This window comes from Hetaerina americana, unplaced genomic scaffold (assembly GCF_022747635.1).
Source record: "Hetaerina americana unplaced genomic scaffold, ioHetAmer1.1.p SCAF_115, whole genome shotgun sequence".
Lineage (NCBI taxonomy): Eukaryota > Metazoa > Arthropoda > Insecta > Odonata > Calopterygidae > Hetaerina > Hetaerina americana.
Genome location: NW_027286237.1, coordinates 57,316 through 79,669, shown reverse-complemented (window position 1 = coordinate 79,669; position 22,354 = coordinate 57,316). Strand labels below are relative to the sequence as shown.

At 38.4% G+C, this 22,354-nt stretch overlaps 1 protein-coding gene across 1 annotated transcript in view; it reads left to right on the top strand.

Annotated features, from left to right (window-relative positions):
• LOC139685473 (uncharacterized) overlaps nt 1–21,797 on the top strand; it is a 138,587-nt gene extending 116,790 nt beyond the window's left edge. Inside the window, exons 7-11 of the mRNA XM_071582491.1 lie at nt 1,782–2,044; nt 4,319–4,502; nt 19,359–19,634; nt 19,900–20,133; nt 21,025–21,797. Of these exons, the coding sequence (XP_071438592.1) occupies nt 1,782–2,044; nt 4,319–4,502; nt 19,359–19,634; nt 19,900–20,133; nt 21,025–21,176 (1,109 nt within the window). The 3' untranslated portion in view covers nt 21,177–21,797. The remainder of the gene's footprint in view (nt 1–1,781; nt 2,045–4,318; nt 4,503–19,358; nt 19,635–19,899; nt 20,134–21,024) is intronic.
• Nucleotides 21,798–22,354: the final 557 nt, after the last annotated feature.

The window sequence follows — 22,354 nt, the reverse complement described above, 5'->3', positions numbered from 1 at the left end:
AGTATTATGGGGCAATAATACATTTTCAACATAACTGCTAAAGAGACATCCTTCCAGTTAATGCAAGAGATTAAATCTGTAATTTAAACTTCACTCCGTGAGTGATTCCCAGCCTAGCTGCTCTACACTCCACGCCTTTGCAGCTTCCACATTTTTATGTGGAAGCTGCAAAGTTATTTCTGAAACTCCTGTTCACTTGGTCTTCGTGTTTGTCGGAATCACAATCAATACCGTCATCGCGATCTTCTGCAAAGCAACAACATTAACCTTATTAAAATCGCTTTATCTGAGCATGAATTCCCTTCGGAACTCGCGCATTTTAACTAAGTTTCGATTTCAAATCATGTGTCGCTCTGCGTGGTCAGATGTGTAACGAGAAACGACCCGAGAAATTGCAAAAAATTTGTTAGTTTTATCTACCATCACCGGTCGAAAACCGCGTTTCCGTCAACGATAGTTTTCACTTTATCTATAATGACTCAGACGTCTATTTTTGAGAAAAATCATGTTAGAATCAAATAACTCGTTGGATATCTATTTCCATGAGATAATAAATAAATGAATACGCTGTGGGTTAAACAAGCTTGCATTACCTTCTGCTAAAAGTTTACGTCTAATTGCAAAACGAAAGCGAAAATGAAACCGCATCTTGCCAAAGATTTCATATTCTTGTGAAAAGCGTACTTACGATACTCGTATTTACGATTACCCACGTGCTTGTTTATTTCTACATAGATTTAAGAGTCCTCCTTAATGTGGTAGGATTCCCGTAAATACGCTGCATAACAATAAACAAAGTAAAGTTATACGTAAACTATATAAAACAATGCAGATGAGATATGGAGAGAGTATACTATTCGTTTGACAGTAAAATCATTAGTGTAAGAATCACGTGAAAATAATTTCTATGAAAACAAAACTAAATCAGTATGCTATAAAAATAAAATGCCTAGTAGCCATTCAGCCTTTATATTTTTCAGTTTATAAGGAATAGAGAATATAAAAAAGGAGAATGAATCGAGAATATACTTACATTATACTCACCTGTATCTAATTACCCATGTATTGTAGTTATAGATACCTCTATGGGGAGGCGACGTACGATGGAGGTCATTTTCCCCATTAGATATAGGTGGTTTAGTATGGGTAAAACTTTCAGGAAATGGAGGAAGGGTGGAGAAAAAAAACCCGGCTTTTTCCCATTCTTAAGGAAAGAGTACAAAGGGTCCACAATTTAACGTCTCATCCGAAGGACGCTCCGGACGAAGTTTTCTCCAAAATGCACCTCAAGTTGGGTTCGGAATGTCAATGAATCCTGTCACCGCCGGAATTCAAACCTGGATCCTCGTGGTGGGAAGCAAGTACACTAGCCACCGAACTAATTCGACCCTTTATCCCTGAACTCTGAACTGAATCAAGCCTTGTATTAATGCATGGAAGAGCATTCGCTCTTACTTGCTGGTATAAATAACTCTTTAATCTGTTTTGTTCGCCTTTATGAAAGAAGGTAAAGAGGGATCTCCAAACCAATGTAGGTAAGTTTTTCCGGTTGAATAAAACGTTGGGATGTCTTTTAACCTTTGCCTCTTCAAGATAAAATAAAATAAATTCAGACTGCATGTGCTTGCTTTAGGGTGCGATCTTCTTGGGAGGATCATAATCATTTTGTCATCCTAAAATATGAAACAAGCAAACACGGTTAAGACTCCTCACCTTCTTAACGTTCTCCTCAACGTTGCGAGGAAAAATAATAAGCCCTTCGCTTCGACCTTCAACCGCAGGTGAGAGAGCGGACTTCATCTTGTCCGCGGACCAGCCCGTAGGGGATTACTGGATGCGAGTGGCGGCCGACAAGGGCGAGGGCGGAAAGGAGCTGCCCGCGGACTGCCGCAGTCTGACTCAGAAGGCCGTCGTCCGCTACGTTTCGCTGGACATCAAGCCGAGGATCAACTACGCCTTCCCGGAGACGGCACCGCACAAGACGAACCCACGCCATCACCCGCAAACCACGCCCCGGCCAGACAGGAGGGACTTCGCCGCGGAGGTCAGTCGAGATGAGGAAAGAATGACTCCTTGGAGGTCGTCGTGCGCATTCTCGCGGCCATAACGCGGTTTCACAGAAAGGAAGCCGTTGCAAATCAAGGTCATCAGAGAGTAAATCTCATGGAAGATTGCCTTGTTCTAAGTGTTTTATCTACTCTTCATTTTGTTGACCACACCTTAGATGGTGCCCTAGAACTAAGTATCATTACCTGTTAATCGAAGGAAGTAATACTTTTATATGTTGAATGTATCTCAATGTATCAGTTATCAATATTCATGGTGCTTAAATGCAACCTTTGCCACAACAATATTTTTATTTATAATAACACCTCAGCAAACTCTTCACATTGAACGCAGTACCAAGGCCAGGTTTTCAAAGATTATCAATAGCGACTTTAACCTACTAATAACTGCATTCCGTTCATTTAAAAAATATTCTAGTGACACTTGTAACTGATTACAAATTTGAAAAAATAACTTTAACAGATCCCAGTTGTTCTTAGGCCCCTGGATATTAATAATTATCTCATACGAGTTCTTTTAAAGTTTACATTTGTACACTAATTAGTGTAAAACTGCAACAAAAAAATTGATTTTCACTGGTGGGGAAAACAGTTTAAGGTCTCGCAATTGCTGTTTACTGTATTTTCTCTATGATGGCTCGGGTTCGAATCCCGGCAGTGGCAATATTTTTTCAGAGGTATCCCGATCCGTACTGGGATGCCATGTGGAGAACGTCGTCCGTCGAATGGGTCGTTAGGCTTTGCACCCCTTGGCGCCCGTCGTTTCGAGTAGGCTATTACCAACGCTGGGTCTCTTGCCATCCTTCAACGATCTTCTGATTTTCCTACCCCCACCAAATTACGAGGGTCATCCGGAAAGTAGTACCCGTTCGTGCCGCATGAAGTGCTGACGACGCGAGTAGCCGCTGGACTAGGTCAGATAGCTTCAGTGGCTTGTCTGCCTTCTCTGAGCCAAGTTGCGTGACGCTAGCATTGCCTGTGTTGTTTCTGTGATTGTTTACAATGTTTAAAAAAATTGAGAACGCCGCCAGTTGTGAAGTGAGGGCAGTGATTAAATTCCTCAATGCAAGAAACGTTCGCCCATGTGATATTCATCGCCAATTAAAGGAGGTGTATGGAGACAATGTAATGGACGAGTCGTCTGTTCGGCGGTGGTGTCGCAACTTCAACATGGGGAGGGGGAACACACACGACGATGAGCGTTCGGGGAGACCGTCTGTCATTACAGACCAACTGGTGAGCTCAGTTGACGAATTCGTGAGGAACGATCGGCGCGTCACAATTGATGACATCTGTGAGTATTTTCCCAATGTTTCTCGAACAATTGTTCATGAAATTGTTAAACACCATCTGCATTATGCAAAAATTTGTGCAAGATGGGTCCCTCGCGTATCTCAATGAGCTGGCGGCGAAGGACTATGCAGCAGGAATACAGAAACTTGTCACACGTTATGACAAATGCCTTAATTTGCTTGGAGATTATGTTGAGAAGTAGTTTAAAGTATCCTCTTTCAAATAAAATTTTTTATGTTTGTTAATATTTACTTTTGTGTCTTTATTTCACGAACGGGTACTACTTTCCGGATGACCCTCGTATAATAACAATAATAATTGGCTTCCTTCGGACGATATTGAGACTGTGGTAGTCCCTTCTTCCATCTAACCCATCCTCAAATATATTCTATGAAAATGTAATTGTATTTGAGAGCTAAATAGAATTAAAAGAACTAGATAATGACGATCGATTTGTAATGAATATGCATGAATATAAAGAATGTAGAAAGATATACAAATTGTGGGAAAAATGTGAGGAATAAGGCTTTTATCCTTGACGAAAAAACCACTCCAGGAAAGCACCTACACACGAAAGGATAATTCTAATGTTATAATTTACTAAATTTAAAAATAAATAAATAAGAACAAATGAATGCATGAAAAATAAGAGAATAAACAAAAGTAGAACTGATGTACAAATATAAATGCGGAGAAAAATTAATTGAAATAAAATTACCGATTAATAATACATCTGTAATAATTTCTATCAATTGGGAGATCTTTTCCGTAATAACTTCCAATCAAATCGAATATTTTTTTTACGGATATGACAGACTAAAATAACAATGTACTTAAGCGAACGCAATATTTTTAATGTGGTATTTTCCTCGGGATAATTGACTCCAGATTTTTTTTCGTTAATTCCTATATCTTTGCCAGCGTTTCCGAATTTCACCTTCCTCCCCCTCCGTCAACAGGTGCTCCTGAACTCCGTGGATGAGGTGTGCGGCGATAACTCCGATGTGCTCTGCGTGACAGAGGTACGGGCACTCAAGAGGATGGACCCCGCGCTGGCGGATCCCAAGCTCGACCGAAAGCTCTTCATCCCGTTTGACTTCCATATGGTCTCCACGGACAACGTGTCCTACCCACCGTTCCTCGGTGAGTAGCTCCCCGTCGGTAACGTGCTTACATCCCTCGACTGCCTTCGATCGAACGCACATTCAAGGCAGGGGTGAAGCCATGGGGACTTACAGGAGGCCATGCTCCCACCCTTGGAAGAATATTTCTTGTTCTTATATTAAGAGCATTATTTATATAATTTTATATATATCGTTTATATAATATTTAATATTGTCCTGTGTGGTTTTCCTCTGCCCTCTTAGAATTTACTCTGGTTAGGCTACTCTTTCTCCTTTTACCACATCCCAAACTTAGTCAATGGTCTTTCTGGATGCCCAACTTATTTTCTCCATCCTTATTCACGCATACACCTCAAAAATCGACAGTCGGCGTTCATCTTCTTGCATCGTAGACAAGATTTCACATCCATAAAGCACTACGCTCCATACTGAAATATTTACGAATTCATTCCTCTCATCTTAACTTAGTGTGCCATTCATTACTTCCCTTCGTCTAGTAAGTGCTTCGTTCACCAACGCATTTCCCCTTTTAATTTCCCTAACCACTCGGGACATTTCCCTCTAAAATGCTGCCCAATTACTTGAATTTCTATACTTGCTCTATTTTAATCCCTTCTTCTTTAATTTATAGTTGTTCTGACACAAATTCTGTACTTTCAGACGTACTTTGGTGGAATCGGAGCACATTCATGACCGATAATTATATTTTTTATTTAAACTTTCCAATGGTTAGCAAATTTACTTTTTGACACTTTTCGTGTTCTAAACCATCTTCATGTGCGTAGTGAGTGCAGGTGTAGTCTTATATATATAAACTTTTATCTATGAGGAGAGGGCGTAGAAAAGATCGGTAAATTTGAAATTTCGCACTCACTCTCTCAATCCCCATCCCTCTCCTCCCTTTCTCCCTTCAAGTCCTAATTCCTGGCTGTCTGGCTAATTATTGCTCCATCTGCAAACCTAACTGATTTAATTATCTCGCCGCCCAATTTTAGTTCAAACTTAAGCCTTCCCCAACCCACCCTTATCCTTTCCTCAGGATTATGCTAGAAAATATCGATGGCAGGGAGGAAAAGGCAACCACGTTGAATCACCCGGAGAAATCATCACACTAACGTCCTTTTAATTAATTTTTGCATATGCCAAAACACTTATGCCATATTTGTCCATTAACAGTGTATTAAATCCACAATCTACCATGTACACATGTATAGATGTATGTGTATATACATATATAAATATGTGTACATATATATATATATATATATATATATATATATATATATAATTATCATCATTAAGTTATCTATCGGTTAAGGTAGGTTTTGGATGGACCCAACTATCAAATAAATATTTTGAGACTCCTAATAAAACACAATCCACCGACCAACTCTACACGAAGTACCCCTTCATCTCTGTGTGTACTTCCTCCCTTCATTCCGTCCAACATCCCTATCCTGTTCCTGCCCTTTCCTCGTTTGCCTAATATTCTCCCCTCTATTACAGTCTTCAACATACCACTGCCGATCAATGCGCCCTTCATCCATTTTTCCTGCCTCTTTAGGATTTCTCCCAACAAACCCCTCTCCTCGCCCACCATACCTGGTACGTCCTCATTTGTTTTCCTTTCTGTCCATTTCACCTTCTTCACCCTCACATTTCAAAAGCTTCCAGTCTACTTCTATCATCCTGCTTTAGTGACCATGTTTCCTCGCCTTAAATAACTGCGATCATATCAAAGTTTTGATGAGCCTTTTCTTAACATCCCTACTCAACGTCCCTGTCAACAATTCCCTCCTTGTGGAAGCCAAGAATATTAAAAGAATAAGAAAATTAAAATCACATGTTGACAGTATAATGACGAATTATAAGTGCATACTTGCTCTAAATGCTCTCCGCAATTATTAAATTGGGTTTGGGTAAAACATTTTGGCTATGTAATTATTTGAAAAAATCTTAAATTGACATGGATATTACGCAAACTCTGATGTTTGATTGATGTATGGGATGGGACTACTAGTCCTGAGGAAATATTATACGCGTATTATCGTGTTTTGATAATTCTTTGCGCTTTGATTTAGGACGAGTCGGTAAGATTACGTGAGTATTCGCTTGTTCGGAAGGAGACATTCCCTTCAAGTGCATCGAAAAAGAGGTTAAGAAGGATTTAATTTCGTGACTCGTTTTGGCCAACATTCATGGCGAAGATGCTATCTGCAGATTCGATCTAATTTAATAACAGTTTAATCCTGGATTTCGGCTACAAAGATTCGTCTTTGCCGTCGTGAGTAGTAACAAATACGTCTATTCGAACGAATGAAGGCGGCAGATATCAGACAGACGGAGGGCAAAAAGGATAAGGGATCCAAATGAGTAAGGACGAAGTCAAGAACCAAAGAGAATTTCCAGGCACAGAGGCATTCCGGGTGATTACGAGCATGTCTCTGTCGCCACCCCACCCCGCCCCTTCCCCCTTATTTACCCTTTCGAAGGAGGTTGAACGGTTAATGGTCGATTGGATCAGAACCCCATGTGGTTTTGACAGGTTCCCTAATTGTATCAGTAGGGAAGGAAACGTTTGGAAAAGGAAAGAGAGTAAAAGAGGACAGCGTTATATTGGGGTTTATCCTTCAGAAGTACTCAAGGATTCGGAGTTTATTTTACTCCAATTATAGCCATAAGATCTATTTTCTGGCACGAGTCATGGTTCTTCCGCCCCGAAATGTCCTGCTTAAATCATTGCCCGCAAAACATTTCCTCCGTACATATTCCGCCTTTGGATTCAGTGTATGAGATTGTGGTGCACTTAATTTGGGTCACGGGTTGGATTTATATCCATCCGCGCTGGGAGTTGGCAATGCTACTAGTATCAAAATAGTGGAAGCTCGCGGAAATTTTGACGTTACTTAACTCTGGGTATGGAACTTGAACGGTTGTACGGACAAAGCGTTGAGGCATTTTTTGATCCATAGAGTCTCCCATTATTTGGTTTACTACGTTATAGTGATGGAATCAGAACCGTTTCTGAAACGTTAATTGATTTGTTTACAGTTTCACCCAGTTGAATCCATGACAACAATAGTAAATTTCATAGCATTCCAGGTTAACAAGATGTCGTGTTTCTGAAATTTTCTTGAGCGTTCTGGTGAGGAAACTTCAAGCTCGACAAATGCCGATTCAAACTAGAATCAACACCTTAAACCCGGCACAAAACCATTTCATTTATTCTGTTATTTAGTTCACCAAATGGCAAAGATGCTGTCATAAAATTCTGAAACTAGTTTCAATAGAGTGTCATGAAAATTGAAATGGAGCGCTCGTTATTCGACATTGAATATCATCCCGTCTCCCGTTCCGCTGGCCTTTCACTCCTTGCTTGGGATTGTCATTCCCCTTTAGGAATCAGATTTAAACATTCAGTCCTCGTCTTTAACTCGTAAAGGAGAGCTTGTGTTATGGCGTGATACGTCGTTTCTTCAAGATTTCGATCGTGTACTAGCGGGGAATGCGACTAATTTTTCGGATATGATTGGATTAATCAATTAACTGCGTTAATCGGTTCGAGGATGTCATATTTCGGTAATGTCAACCTCGATCATACCAAAAAAATGGGGTTCCCTTACAAAAGCAATTAATAACTGTTTCAGATTAAATTTTCTTCGGATTACGAGAAATCCCGTTTAAACTATCCTGTGGCTTTGTTTATTTATAACGTGACAAAACAGTTGAAACATTAATATTTGCCTTGGATGGATACACCAAAGGTACCTATCTACGTCGTACCAGAAGGGAAATCGATGTAACCTAGGAGTGCCATTTCGGTATTTCTCGCGGGCGCTTTTGACGTTCATTCTTTAGCATCACCTACATTTAATTCAAGCATCACTGATGCAATTGTTCGATGGGAACAAAAGTATACGAGAAAATAACGGAAATAAAATACAATTTGCCATTGACCCGAATGGGAGGCGTGGTAATCCAATGGGCAGAGCGCTTGGCCCGGGCCCTCTCCCCGGGTTTGATTCCGGATGACGCCTCTAGGCACCCTCAGCCTTATCCAAGGAATAGGAACCCCCCTACCCCGACGTGTGAAATTCACAGGCTTTGATACTAAGTGAGTTCAATCATCACTTACCAAACCAGCCTTTAGCTTGATCTCTGTAGTTGTCGACCCGAAGGTTGACTAATACTCGCATGTTGCATTACATGAAATAGTGGTATATTACTCTGGCCGTGAAATATAATTGGTATCATTGTCCCAGGAAGTAGCAGCAATATTTGAATACAAAAAGTTTTAATTAGAAAGATTATGGTGTAGGGTATTTATACCAATTAGATTTATTTATAGCAAATTTATGAGAAAGATTTGAGGTAATCTAGGTGTCCCAAAAATGTTCAAATTGTTTTTTCATTACTAGCTGTGTTATGTTTTCTGGCCAGGCCAAAAGGGAAGAGGGTGATGTATATACGAATGAAAATTTCATAGGTGGAGGTGAAATATATGCCGGAGAGTCTTTGCTTTTCCATCGGTATGATTGTCGAATCCCAGGACCTGTTTTGGCACTCTTTATTCAAAGTCTTGGTAGTATCCGAAATCATCTTTATATTTCACTAAATACATATTCATTACAAAGGTAACATATTTTTCTACTCTTCCATAAAAATATAATCAGCATTGCTTAATGTAATCATAATTCTTTAGTGTAATTCGAAACCTGAGTCACTCTTCCCATTAGCGATGGTTTTGATATTCGGGTGTACTACATATTATTCTTCTGCGTGGGTGTGAATCCGAGCAGCCGCTTTTTGTGATGGAGTGCGTAAGTGCCACACGTAATTACCTGAGTTGGATCATAACTGGAGTGCATTTCAAGTACTGAATGCCTTGCAATGAGGTCATGGAACCTGTTTTAGAAACTTCACCTCGACAAGCCTTCAGATTCCGGTTGACCGACTGGGCACACAGCATTCTCAACGCACGTCTTGCGTACATTACCTTAGTTCAAGTGAAAATTATGCAATCATTCGCACTTTCCTGGAAAGGCGATGCATTCAATTATTCAGTATGAGTCAGTTGTTGGTAAACGAGTGGCTACTGTCCGGTTTTCAGTCAATTGGAGCATCCTATGACACCATATTGAACCCTGTGAGTAGGGACAGCTACTATCAGCATGGGTTTAATCACAGTCATTCACATCTCTTGTCAAATTTTTTTCGTAAAATCATTTAGAAATATTTATGTGTTTAAATTTAAATAGATTTCGAAGATTTTATTTACGCCCAAATAGAACGAGACTAATTTTAAGCCTGTATTAAATTTATCCCTTCAATTTTGTTTTTGCATAGTGTCAATTACTTATAAATTCAACAGATTCAGTCGAGATGATGTGGAAGTTCGTCATTATGAGAAAAACAAAATTTGAACTTTTCCTCAGATTTATTATGTAACGTACAACTCGTTTCAATTATCGAACCATCTTGTCAAGATGGTTCGTTGAACTGAAACGCGTTGTACGTTACAAATAAATCTGTGGAAAAGCGCAAATTTTGTTTTTCTCATAATGTTAATTACTTGTTAAATTCTGGAGTCATCCGACAGGATTCCCCATTGCAGTCACCGATTAGGTCTGTTGATACGTACGTCGCATCCGTCTTTTTCCTGAAATTTATTTTTTCCTAAGAAACGTGAGCATAACGTTTTGCTCAAGTTCGCAATTGGCCGTGAGAGACGTTAAAATTAGGAAAAAACGTATTCTGCTCCAACATCTTGAACCTCAGTAAACCTCAGCGAATTTTTCATGGAAAACTATTCACGTAATTGATTTTCTGGGCAAAAAAATTCATTCATTCTCCAACTCCACCATTTGTTCAAACTATTTTTTTGTAACACCACTTAGAATCAACTGAAACGTTGGCGCTTAAATTATTTTTAACCCAAAATAGCAATAGTTACAATTTAGTCAATTCTATTTTTAGCTGTTAAAGGTAATAAATGAACGCTTTATTTTTTTCACAAATTTCATTCAACTAGAAGCTTAATTTTGAATAATAATCTCCATTCGATCACTACTTATAACATTGATTATACTGAATTACTTTGGAAAATGGGAGGTTCGTTTCAATTTAGAAGGAAAAAGAAAATTCAGAATTTGGTGTGAAATCAGGAATCACATTGTGATGACATGCTCGCGAACATCCTGACATACGTACCTGTACCTCTTTGTTCGTGCAATCAGTGGGAAGTTTACGCCACGAAAGGATAACCCCGCCCTAAGAAGCTTCCAATCCCTTCATTTCTTCACAATTTCAATGATTATATCATTAAATAATGTTTTGGATAAGCATTTTACGGTACGCTTAAAACTTGATACTTAACTATGTACACCTGTATTCTTTTCTTTGAAATACAACTTTTCATTTTCCAATGGCATTTGTAGTAACAAGTTGCTACAAAAATACCAGGTTCGGGAGTACTGAACTAGATTATTCCAAACAAAGTTCCTCTGAAAACGTGGAAAGTAAGTCAAATCAGGCAAATGGCTCTGTGGTAACGGTCCAGTGATGCGCCCTTTTAATGCACAAGGACATACATATGAAACAAAATGCATTTTAAAAAACAATGACACTTAAAGATTCTCTGATTTCCCAACCGTAGATATACTATCACATACGGCCCAGGTTCACACCATGCAAAGCAACGCACCCTCCAACATCACACTCCGACCTAAATCACGAACTTTTCTACATCATACCCCTTCGAAAATCGCGCACAGTGATGACATCACACACTTTTACAATCCAACTTCTCACGCCATCCACATCACGTACGGAACAGCATTTTTAATAAATAAAATAACATAATAATCACCGACAAATAACGTTCATTACCCAGTCATTTTTCCTGAAGCTGCTTTGCACCTTTTCTTAAAACTACTAAAATTTGATAGAAAGGGCTCAAACAACCCTCCAGGCAGCTGGTTCCAATCAACAATACTTCTATTTAAAAATGAATATTTTTTCTTATTTGCTTTATGTGTCCTTATTTTTATTTGGAAACCATAGTCGTTTTTTCCCTTAAAACTTGGTTTTTCTGTCTCCCTCCATAAATCTTCCGCCGCTTCGTCATTTTGAACTATTCTGTCCATTGCACCTAACCTACTCCTCTTTCTTCTATTTTCCAAGCTCTCCCATTTCAGAGTATACTGCTGAAAATAAAAAGTGAATTAATAAAAAGGCGTTCTATCACACTGAGATTCCCTGCTTTTTTTGCGTTTGCACCATCATTTTTAGCTTACGACCCGAAGGCGTGGACGTTGATTGCTAAAGGGTCGTGAGGGACTCCTCGCCCTCCACGCGGAATCTCTGGGGGAAGTTCTATGCGGTCCGCATCGACACTCAGGCCGCAGGGGTGCTACCCGACGAGAAGGTGGATGGGGTAGAGGGAGGGCCGCCGTGTGGGTGGAAAGGGAGGGGTGCACGCGCGAGCGACCAGAGTCCCCGATCCTTTAGACCGAGAATGCGGGAGAGGAGGAGGAGGGGCTGACCCTTGCGAGATCTCAGACGGAGTGGGTGGGCTTCACCTGGTCTGGAATCAACTTCTTTTTTTCTCCGTTTCCTGACCGCTCCCTCCCCTTTTAGCAGCCCAGTCGATAATTCCAGGTTCTTATTTTCACCGAGGGGACCAAAAATAAGGAGATGACCACACAGGGACGTTCAACTCTATCACCTCTCTTCGGTTTTCAGTGTTTACACACTTCCTGTGGACCCATTACTATTGTCTTAAAGAAATGTAAGGTTTCGGACACTCGACCGACTTTAAAAACCCTTGCGGATTCTTTCGTCAACCTGACTACTAGGTCGAAGTCTTTTCGGAGAAATATTTTCTGTGCATCTTTACAATGTATAATTTTCTTCATTATGTGAAATACATATTATATATATATATATATAGAAATAATAATATTACATATTATATATATAGAAAAATATGATGGACAATATATATATATATATATATATATATATATATATATATATATATATATATATATATATATATTTATATATATATATAATAGAACTGTTAAAAGTTGATAATTTTGTTGACTGAACTTGATTATGTGAATTTTTTCGCGAAATCCACACAGTAACATGTGTGGTTTCATGTTGCTTCTAGTTAATATGCCCGGGCATAGTTTTCGGAAGTGCTACTTTTATAATTCATTTATTCAGAGTTTTGGTCATCCTTTCCTCTCCCCTAGTAGATTTTCCTCATCCCCCCATATTTTAAGTCTCTCCAATGGCCTCTCGCTCTCCTCGATTCCCTAATGATGGGCGTCCATGAGTCGGGCCATTTCTGTACATGTATTATGGTATTCGTAAATTATGAACGGAGCCGGGCAGTTCCATCGTGACTTGCTAATGATTTCTCTGCTCTTGGCACACGCTCCTCTCCGGCACGTGCGGCACCGATTGCAGACTTATGCAGTGACTACTCGCCGTCCCCCTGTTTTTACAATTATCCATTTAGGGAAGGATTTCGGAAAGTTCTAGAAACATTCACTAGCCAAACTCTCTCATTCGCCATCGGGTGAAAACTATTCCGTGATACTTCATCATTTTGAAGGGACACACATTAAAATGAGGGTAGGATTCAGTCCAATCAAAGAATGCTCTGAATGTTATCATGTGTTGAATCACTTTAATCTCGCGATTAAAGAGAGGAGGCGGAAAAAAAGTATCCGAAGAAATAATACTGACTCGAATTAAAGTTGTATTCATTGGCCTATAAATCCGTGGCATGGTAGCCTAGTGAAATGAGCTTTACACCTTTCCCATCTAACTGTTCACTGGGCCTTGTGCTCACTGCAGCTCTCAGTAGCATCGGTAAAAACATAAGCAATAAATGGGGCAAGTAAGGAATACTATAATAAAGAGGGGGTTAAGGAAGGTGGGTTTAACAAAAGCCTTTTGAATGAGTCGTCAAACCTCTATATCATAAACTGCTTCAATAACAATTAATTATGAAATAAGGAATGAAAATGATAAAGTAAACACTGGCATTCAAAGAAAATTCTTCGAGATTCTGATAAGTGTTATACATTGTATATATTGATGTTCCAATATTTCGAGCTATTTGCTCCGGGGAAAACTTATACCGCTGCACTTACTGCTCACGACATGGATGAACACTTGGAAATCGATGCTGCCTAGTTTTTGTCATCCAGAAAATGAATAGACTAAGAGAAAATGCCGGCGCTCTCTTTTCTCTCTCTCTGGACCAATTCCTTCAATATTCCGCACGCCCTTTTTATCCGAGTGGGAGAGAAAAAGACGTAATCAAGGAGTTGACCTACATTCTAGGGAACGCTCATTTCTTTTCGTTCATCACACGGCTTTGCCACTCGACGGGATCTTCGCCATGAATAAGACCTCTCTTAATAATTCTGCTTGTATAGGACAGATTTTGGGTTATTCCAGCTAAGGTCCATTTACCATCTGACTCCAGATTCCTCCTCAGAACCCGATGAAACTTCCAATAAGCTCTAAGAGCAAATTAACCATGCACGAAGAGGGACGTCGAATTGTTCTGCATGAAGGATTCACGCTGCACTAGAAAGCAAAGATACTTTCCCACTCCTATTGCGATCACAAGCCATAGATTTCAAGTTCGTGAGGTATTTTAATTAGGTCTTTCTATCATATTGCTTGGGGTGCATCTATGTCATCACGCCAATTCGCGGTTATACGGTTCTAAAAAAATCACAGGACGCTTTCACTTATGCTCGAGACTCGGAGAGTTTAAGGGTAGATATAGACATCTCGAGACCAAGCAACAGATGCAGCATGCCATAGGAAAACATTCTATGACTTAGGTCGCTAATTCATAGCTTGCAGGGAAAGCTTGAGGCATCTGTGAAGCCGCTTTTGATATTTCATCAAGTGGAGGACTTTGTGACGTGACTAAAACGCTTGCAATGCATTGGTTACATACATCCTATTTGTAGCATATTTTATTTATCGACCCTTTTCATTATTTTTTGCGTTCACAATAATTTTAATTGGACTCAAATTAACGAGCTGTGAAAGAGAAAAAAATCCTACTGGAAAGAATTTCAATCCTCTTCGCGAAATTTGGCAAGTAAGGGATTCCTTACCTCTGATATTGACAAGATGAAGATATTTTCTTTGATATTCTCCCCTCGCCATCAAAGCTGGCACTCGTAATACGCCAACTTTGATATCTACCATAAAAAATCCTCACGATTTATTACTTCTACTAATAATTATGCGATGTTTTTTTCAGCCATCATAAGGATGTATTCAATCAAGCTTTACGTGGTTGATTAGATAAATGAATATCACATTTGAGGATATAAAAATTCTGAAAGGGATTTATTTGAGAAATTTCGGTGAGAAATCATTTACGCTTGCGAATCAAATCAGCCTTATGTTTAAGTATTGCTGCTTCCTTCTATTTTTTTATCTAAGCATCCTTAAGTCTTCACTTATGAATACGGTTTCCCAAAATGGTGTATGACGAATCATTTGGTTCTAGTATTTAATCGAGCAATATTTTCCCCCTGCTTTTTTTTTGATTCACTTAAGGATCATTTTCTCTTTTATAATTCTAAATTAGATAAACTAACTACGAGTAAAGTTCGCTTTTGCTCATCATCTGTTTGCGGCTAGTCGAAATCGTAGCCTCTGCCGACTTTTTCGCTTTCACGAGCGAGTGACAAGAGTCAAACCTTGCCCTAATTTAAGAATGTAATTTTTTGCATAAACCTTGAATTTAAGTGCTTATTTTCCCTTCGGGTGGATTTTGCTGGCTTACCTGAAAACAAAACTCAACGAAATTGAAAGGGAAATGGTGTACCTAGACTCATGAGTGTACGTTAATTTCAGGAAAGTAAACTACAAAGCGAAACTTTTAATTGATTTAAATCATCAGTTCCAGATATTGATGCCCAAGCCTACCGACCGCTTCAGATGTTTGCCAACCTGAATTACTTCGATATATTACCAAGAGGTTATTTAAAGAAAATGGCCGTCAAGTCAGCATTTGGTGACGTAAATCATCGACTGTTGCGTGAATTCAGATATTTGTTTGGGTAATGGAGAGATATGTTACCAAAATGTTTTCCAGTTCAGTGGGATTTCGTGGCCGACTACGCTTCGTTGAAGAAATGTGAATTGAGATTTACGAAATATTCTTCCTCACCTCAGCCTCCGCTGTTACGGCACAGCCTCGGCCAAACGTCGTGCATTGAAACGAGCTCTCTCGTGATGAAGCTCATTCAATGAAATATTTTGATTCCCGAGTGGTGATTGGCACGCTTACCCACCGCAAAGGAGTCAACTTCCTCGTCTAAATTTTTTTACACGAACGTTAACACCAGCTAAAAGTTTTGGGGAGGCGAAAGTTACGTGAAGCCTGAATTCTCCGTGCTTTTTCTACCGGAACTCGGAGATTGGAAAACAAGATTTCCTTCTCTCCCTATTTATTTCCATCGGCTAACCTTTCTTTCCCCCTTTTTTAAAGACGAAGCGTCGTTCGTGTCATTGACTTGCTGGGTTAGAAATGGAATTGTTATTTTTTTAATTAAAAAGTTCATTAAAATTTTTTGTGGGATCTTTATTCAAACGATTGAAATGGGCACAATTCGGTGTTGAAATTTGCCTTTGGCGAGAGTCCCGCATTTCTCACTAATAAACAATTTAAACGACATCTTCAAAATGATTTTCACAGCTGAAGGCGGTGTACTCGGGCACACATTTTTTCGTACACCGAACACGTTGAGGCCAATAGTTATTGAAAAGTAGCTTAATTTTGAATTATTTTGGCTACCATTCTTTATAAACACTCTTTCAAATATTTAAACACTGTGAACGTATTGCTGCATTAAATTTATACAAACGTTTAAAACAGTGAGACAATTCCGAAACGTATTCATATATGAGTTATATTGGATTGCAATAGTTTCATTTCGCATTTTTATTTCCACACTTGGAAAAACTTAGTAAAGAGTTAAGCTATCTTTACATAAATCGACGACATTAAATTCATGTGTACCTTTTAGCAAGTCGGATATATTTCCAAAACGTATTCACAAGTTATTTATTTTTATTTTCAGAAAATGAAAGGTTTCCTTCTAAATAAAAAGGAAAACGAAGCTAAATTCAGAGTAATGCCATCAGAAGCATGTTTGAAATTTAATGAAAAACTGTTATCGCGAATGTATGCCCAATACTCTCTGTTTAGGGCACAAAACTAAAAGCAGTTTCTCGATATTGGTCTAACTTTCCCTAGCACGGGTATCTCAAATGTAAGCCAAGGAATCTAATTAGATATGCTGAAACGTTTTTTTTATGATGAAAACACATTTTCTCTCCCTTTTTCCGCTCGCTTCATGGCCAAATACATCCGTTAAGTGTGAATATGTGAAGTATGTATTTCCTTCGCTCCAATGCTATGCATTTAAGAACCTTCGTAGTATATAGGTCGCAGTCATACGTTGTCTAGTAGTGTAGAGTGTGTTACGAGGTCGCTACTATACACTACCATACAACTATAAAAAACTAGGGAAACTTTCAATTAATACAAAAGGTAGGAATAAAAGGTAATTACAGTCATATGAATCGAAAACCACTGAAATGGAGAAATAGAAGGCCAGCATATTTACCGAAATTTAACTAAACTCAAGTTATACGTTAGCCACAACAGCAAACTGACCATACCCTAAGTAATCGTTTGCCCTACTCTCCATCCTTTAGTTGATAATCCTGAGAACAACTTTAGCTGATTGGGAAATCAAACTTATTGTTCTGTGGTCCTCACATTAGCCTTTACCTTTTTCGGAATAGGAACTAACACAGATATCACTAAGTCTTTCGGGAGAATCGTTCATCATAGATGCCACGAATTAGTCCATATCGACTCTTCCGCCCAGATTTTCCTAAATCTTTCAGTAGTCCCGCAAAAATGTTGTTCACCCCCACGGCCTTATTTGATTTCATCTCCCTTAATGCCTTTTCTATCTCACCGTCAATTATGGCTGGAACTAAGCTATCTTCCTCGCCGTAAGGTTCTCCCTCTATGTATAACCTTGTTGGCCTAAGTTTTCTACCATACAGTACTACTATACGTGGTCTGTGCAATAAATGCGCGAACTGGTTCAATATGGCAGCCATGACGCAGACTATAGCCCACTAGGGTGCCAGTTATGTTAGTTTCTGTTTTCCTTGTTTTTACTGTTTGTCGAAAATGGGAATTGACGCAATCACGGAGCAACAAATAACCATCAAGTTTTTTGGTGAAGTGTGGTAAAAGTGATCTTTAAATTACTGACATTTTGACAGCTGTTTACCGAGATAATTCTGTGAAGAAGTCATTCATTCTCAAGTGGATTAAGCGTTTTAAAGATGGCAAAAAAGACTTCATGGATGATGCAAAGCCGGGACGACACTCAACCACCTTTGTTGACAACAACATTGATTGCGTGCAGTCCCTTTTCCTTACCGATTGTCGAAAAACTGTCCGAAAGATAGCTGATGAACTGAATTTAGGAAAATCAACAGTGCACACTATTTTAACCAGACATAATGCATGGATCCTTCACCATGACAATGCACCTGCACATTCAGCATTGATTGCTCGCCAGTTTCTGGCAAAATATTTAATCACCAACCTTGATTATCCTCCTTATTCGCCAGATGTCACCCCCCCCCCCCCCCCAACTTTGTTCTATTCCCAAAAAGCAAAAATGTTATGAGGGGACATCACTGAGGCAAATGACCTTTGAGCCTAAAAATTGCTTTGCAAATAACTAATTGTAAATCATTACAGTTCATTTTTCAACACTATTACCACTGAAAATTAAAATGATTGTTTCAATAAATTATTGAGCAAACTTGTCTGCTACAAGTAGCTGTCATTTTGTTAATCTGAGCACTTTTCCCTTGAAATTATGAATTAAGTCTCATTAAAATAGTAAGTAGAACCTAAGTGTATATAATAGAACAATTTTAACTCCTTGAAATCATTGAATATCTCTGCCTACAAGATTTTGTCAAAAAATAAAATTCTGCAAGGCCTTAAGCTTCTACAAATGCCTTGATCTTGTTCTTATGTACCTCCTATATATGTTAAGTAAATGGTCATACATTCACATATGATGAAATCTTGTTGAACTCTGGCAAATTTTGTATCAGTTAATGGCTAATGATTGATTGAATTTTAATTTACCTACAGCCAAACATATTGGATGGAGTGGTTAAAACCTTCACAATTTTATGAAGTTTTTTCATTACACATAAAATACATACTCCCCCCCCAAGGTCCCCACTGAATCCCCTACTCAACATGCTTTGTACATATAAATTTAATTAATACAATAATCAATTTGATAGAATGAACTAAAACTGTACTTATCTGTAACAAATATAATAAAAATTATATGTGCATTGGTTTAAATGAAATAATCATGGTGATACATATTTACACAAGATTCTTATGTTTCAATATGGTAAAAACATCATAGCATGCAACATTTGCGACACTGAACACACAGAGGATTGCAATAAAGTCATAATGGAGGCATGTAATGATATACATGTTGATGCAACTTGACAAAAATGTTACACCCTCCGCTTGCAATTAGTAACTGAATTAAGATGACTTTTTGAAGTAAATTGTGATAGTGTTAAAATATGTTTATCATTAAGGACTTGCAATCTATGTGGCAATGAAAACCCAAAACTACTTTAATGGATCTCATAGCATAACATTTTAGCCACTAAAATTAATCACAGTCATATTACAATTATTTTCTCACATGTTGTAACTAATGCCTATGCTTTCATTCCATTCCAGTTCCTGGAAACAAAGATGTTCGGGTGCCAAGAGTGGCAAATTATACTTTCATGTACCCACCATCCCCACTGGTCTCTCAGGCCGATGACATTCCATCAGATATCCGATGCAGCCAGGATGTATTCCCTAGACGCTGCCCTACCACACAAGTCAGGAACATAGGGCACAAGGATTCAGATGGGTCCAGAATGGAGCACGAGGCTGATGTGTGCGAATGTGTGCACCAGATTGATATCCCATTAGGAGAGAGAGTGGAATTAATACTTATAGATGAAGGTCAGTTACTTGGGAAAATCAAATTTACTCAGCAGTTAAAGAGGAGCACGATGTCACATGAAAGTATCCAATTCTCAGGACCTATTGCTGTAAAACCTAACTTGAGAAAACTTTAAATCATTCACATGCTTATCGCATTACTTCCTTCTCCCATAAGAAGATTTTCATAATCTCACAATCTCATGATATTAGCAACTCTTTTAATTTCCACTCACCACTAAATATGAACTCATGAATATTTACAACAGATATTTCTACGTTTTAGGTGGAGCAAGTGACTGGGGCCATGTTTTTCATATGCATGGATATAGCTTCCATGTTGTGGCATTAGGGTCACTAGAAGCCAAAGACTTAAAAGGAACGATGATAACAGAAGCTCTGAAGGAACTTGACAGAAATGGAAAAATTTATCGAAACCTAGTAGATCCTATCGTAAAGGACACAGTATCCATTCCCAATGGAGGATATGCTATACTGAGATTCAAAGCTGATAATCCAGGTGGGTGGTATTTATATATATATATATAAATATATATATATATATATATGTCATACTTAATACTCAAGCACACCTTTTTGCATACCTGTTTTATGCTTTAATGTCACCACTTAAGTTTGGACCAGAAGTACAGTAAAACTCACTTAAAACGAATTGGAGGGGGCTGGCCTTTCACTTGGTTATAAATGGGATTTTGTTGCATTCAAACTATGGCATTTTTGCCCTGCCATACTTGTTCAGGAAAAAAAATGGCTTTGTGTATTCTCTCAAAATCAAGCAAACCTTGCAGAACTGCTTCCAAAATGTTGGATTGAAGGTTGTTACTGATAAAGAGGATCATTTTAGTAACACAAAAACTTCAGATGAAGAAGCTGACCACAGTTTCATCAATGAATGGGAGACAATACAGTAACTTTTTAATTTATCAACAAATTTCAATGAGTTTGAGTCAATGGAAGACTCTATGCCTATTAAATCTGTGCCGACTGTTGTGGATGAATTACCTACTTTCCTGGGGCTGCCTTGGAGGTTAAAGTAATGGCTACGCATGAGAACAACTTACTATTCAGGAAGGGACAACTAGGTGACGTGAAGTGGTGAGAGTTTAATGATTAATTAGGTAATAATTGGCCAAGGAAAAGAAGAAAAGTTTGCTACAGCAGGGATTTCAACTCATCCGTACTCCTTGTGGGATAATTAAAATGTACAACCATAGGAAAGTCTAAGGGCCCGAGAACTGACTTCATTAGAGGCAGGATTTTATTATATGCAGGATCTTTATAAACGAGTTTTACTGTATTTACAAATGGTGATAGCATATGTATACGTATGTACTTAACTATAACATGTGCTGGGTGAAAATTCTTGATTTTTTTCTTCCTTTCTCAATAGGATACTGGCTGTTGCATGATCAGCATGTGTCACACTCTTCTTGGGGTCTGAATGTGATTCTCCATGTAGGTCGTGATGACCAGATGCCACCGGCACCACCTGGTTTTCCTAAATGTGGAAGTTGGATCGGTCCTGAATTCTTTCTCATATAGAGGAAGGAATCCTTTTGGAAGAATGGAACATCAGCCAAAGCCTGCAAATGCATTCCTTTACCTTTTAACTGATATGTGGCTAACATATTTTAAACTTTGACAGATTTTTAGTAGCCTTCCAAAAATCCCCTTTGACAACAAAACTCGAGATGAATACGGTAGAGGTATTTTGTGATAAGCCTTACCTTTAGTTACACTTCATTGTCAAGATCTTTTGAAAGTAATGTTCAAAACTCAACTTAAATGAGCTTTTAGGTCTAAAATGTAGTGGTTACCTATAGAATTGAATGAAATTAAGTACGAATATTGACTAAAATGGTATGAAATATGCCTCATTAGATTCATCTACCAGTGGCCTCATGAAAGCAGTATTGTATTTACACATTAATAATTCAAGGACACTGAGGAGTTATGACGAACTTTATATAAAAAGTGAAAAGTTAAAAAAAAAAAAAAAAAAAAATTGCAGCTACTGCCTTCAGGTAACGCACAAACTCAATACATCAATTAGTAATTAATTGATCACATATCCTGTGCATAGAGCAATAACCATGAAAGCCAACATAGGCAGTAGAGCTGCTACAATGATGCAAGTCTGTGATTTCATCTGTGTACGTTTGAAATAGAACTGCAGATGGCAGATATTATTTGTTGAGAATTGAGGAATGATGGAAATTGTTATATTATTGTTTGAAAATTTTATTAAAAGATGTTTTTTAACAGTTTATGTCAATAGTCAAAAGCATGTGATAACATTCACAGCACATTTCTGGTGTACATGATTAGGTTCATGTAAACATTAGGCTAAATCGTGTTTGACAAGTTAAAAAATAACTCTGACATTCCACTGAAGATTATGAAGTGACTTGCCAAAGTTATTCCTCATTCATGTTACAAGGTTGTGAATTTACACAAACCGGTGCCTAATTAGGTCAATCTGGCATTTGGTTAATTTCTTAATGAAGGTATCATGTTGGGTGGACAGCAAATTACAGGGAAAACAAAAGTCCTTAGTCAATATGCCACCTGACCATAATTTAAACAGGAAGTTCTTCTGTAAGGACTACTGCATACCATAACTTGAGCATGGTATTTGATTACTGAAATACTGAATATTACGTGAATGGTGTTGTATCACTTTCGAGTGAGTGACTGATTATTGTATGACTTTATTATTT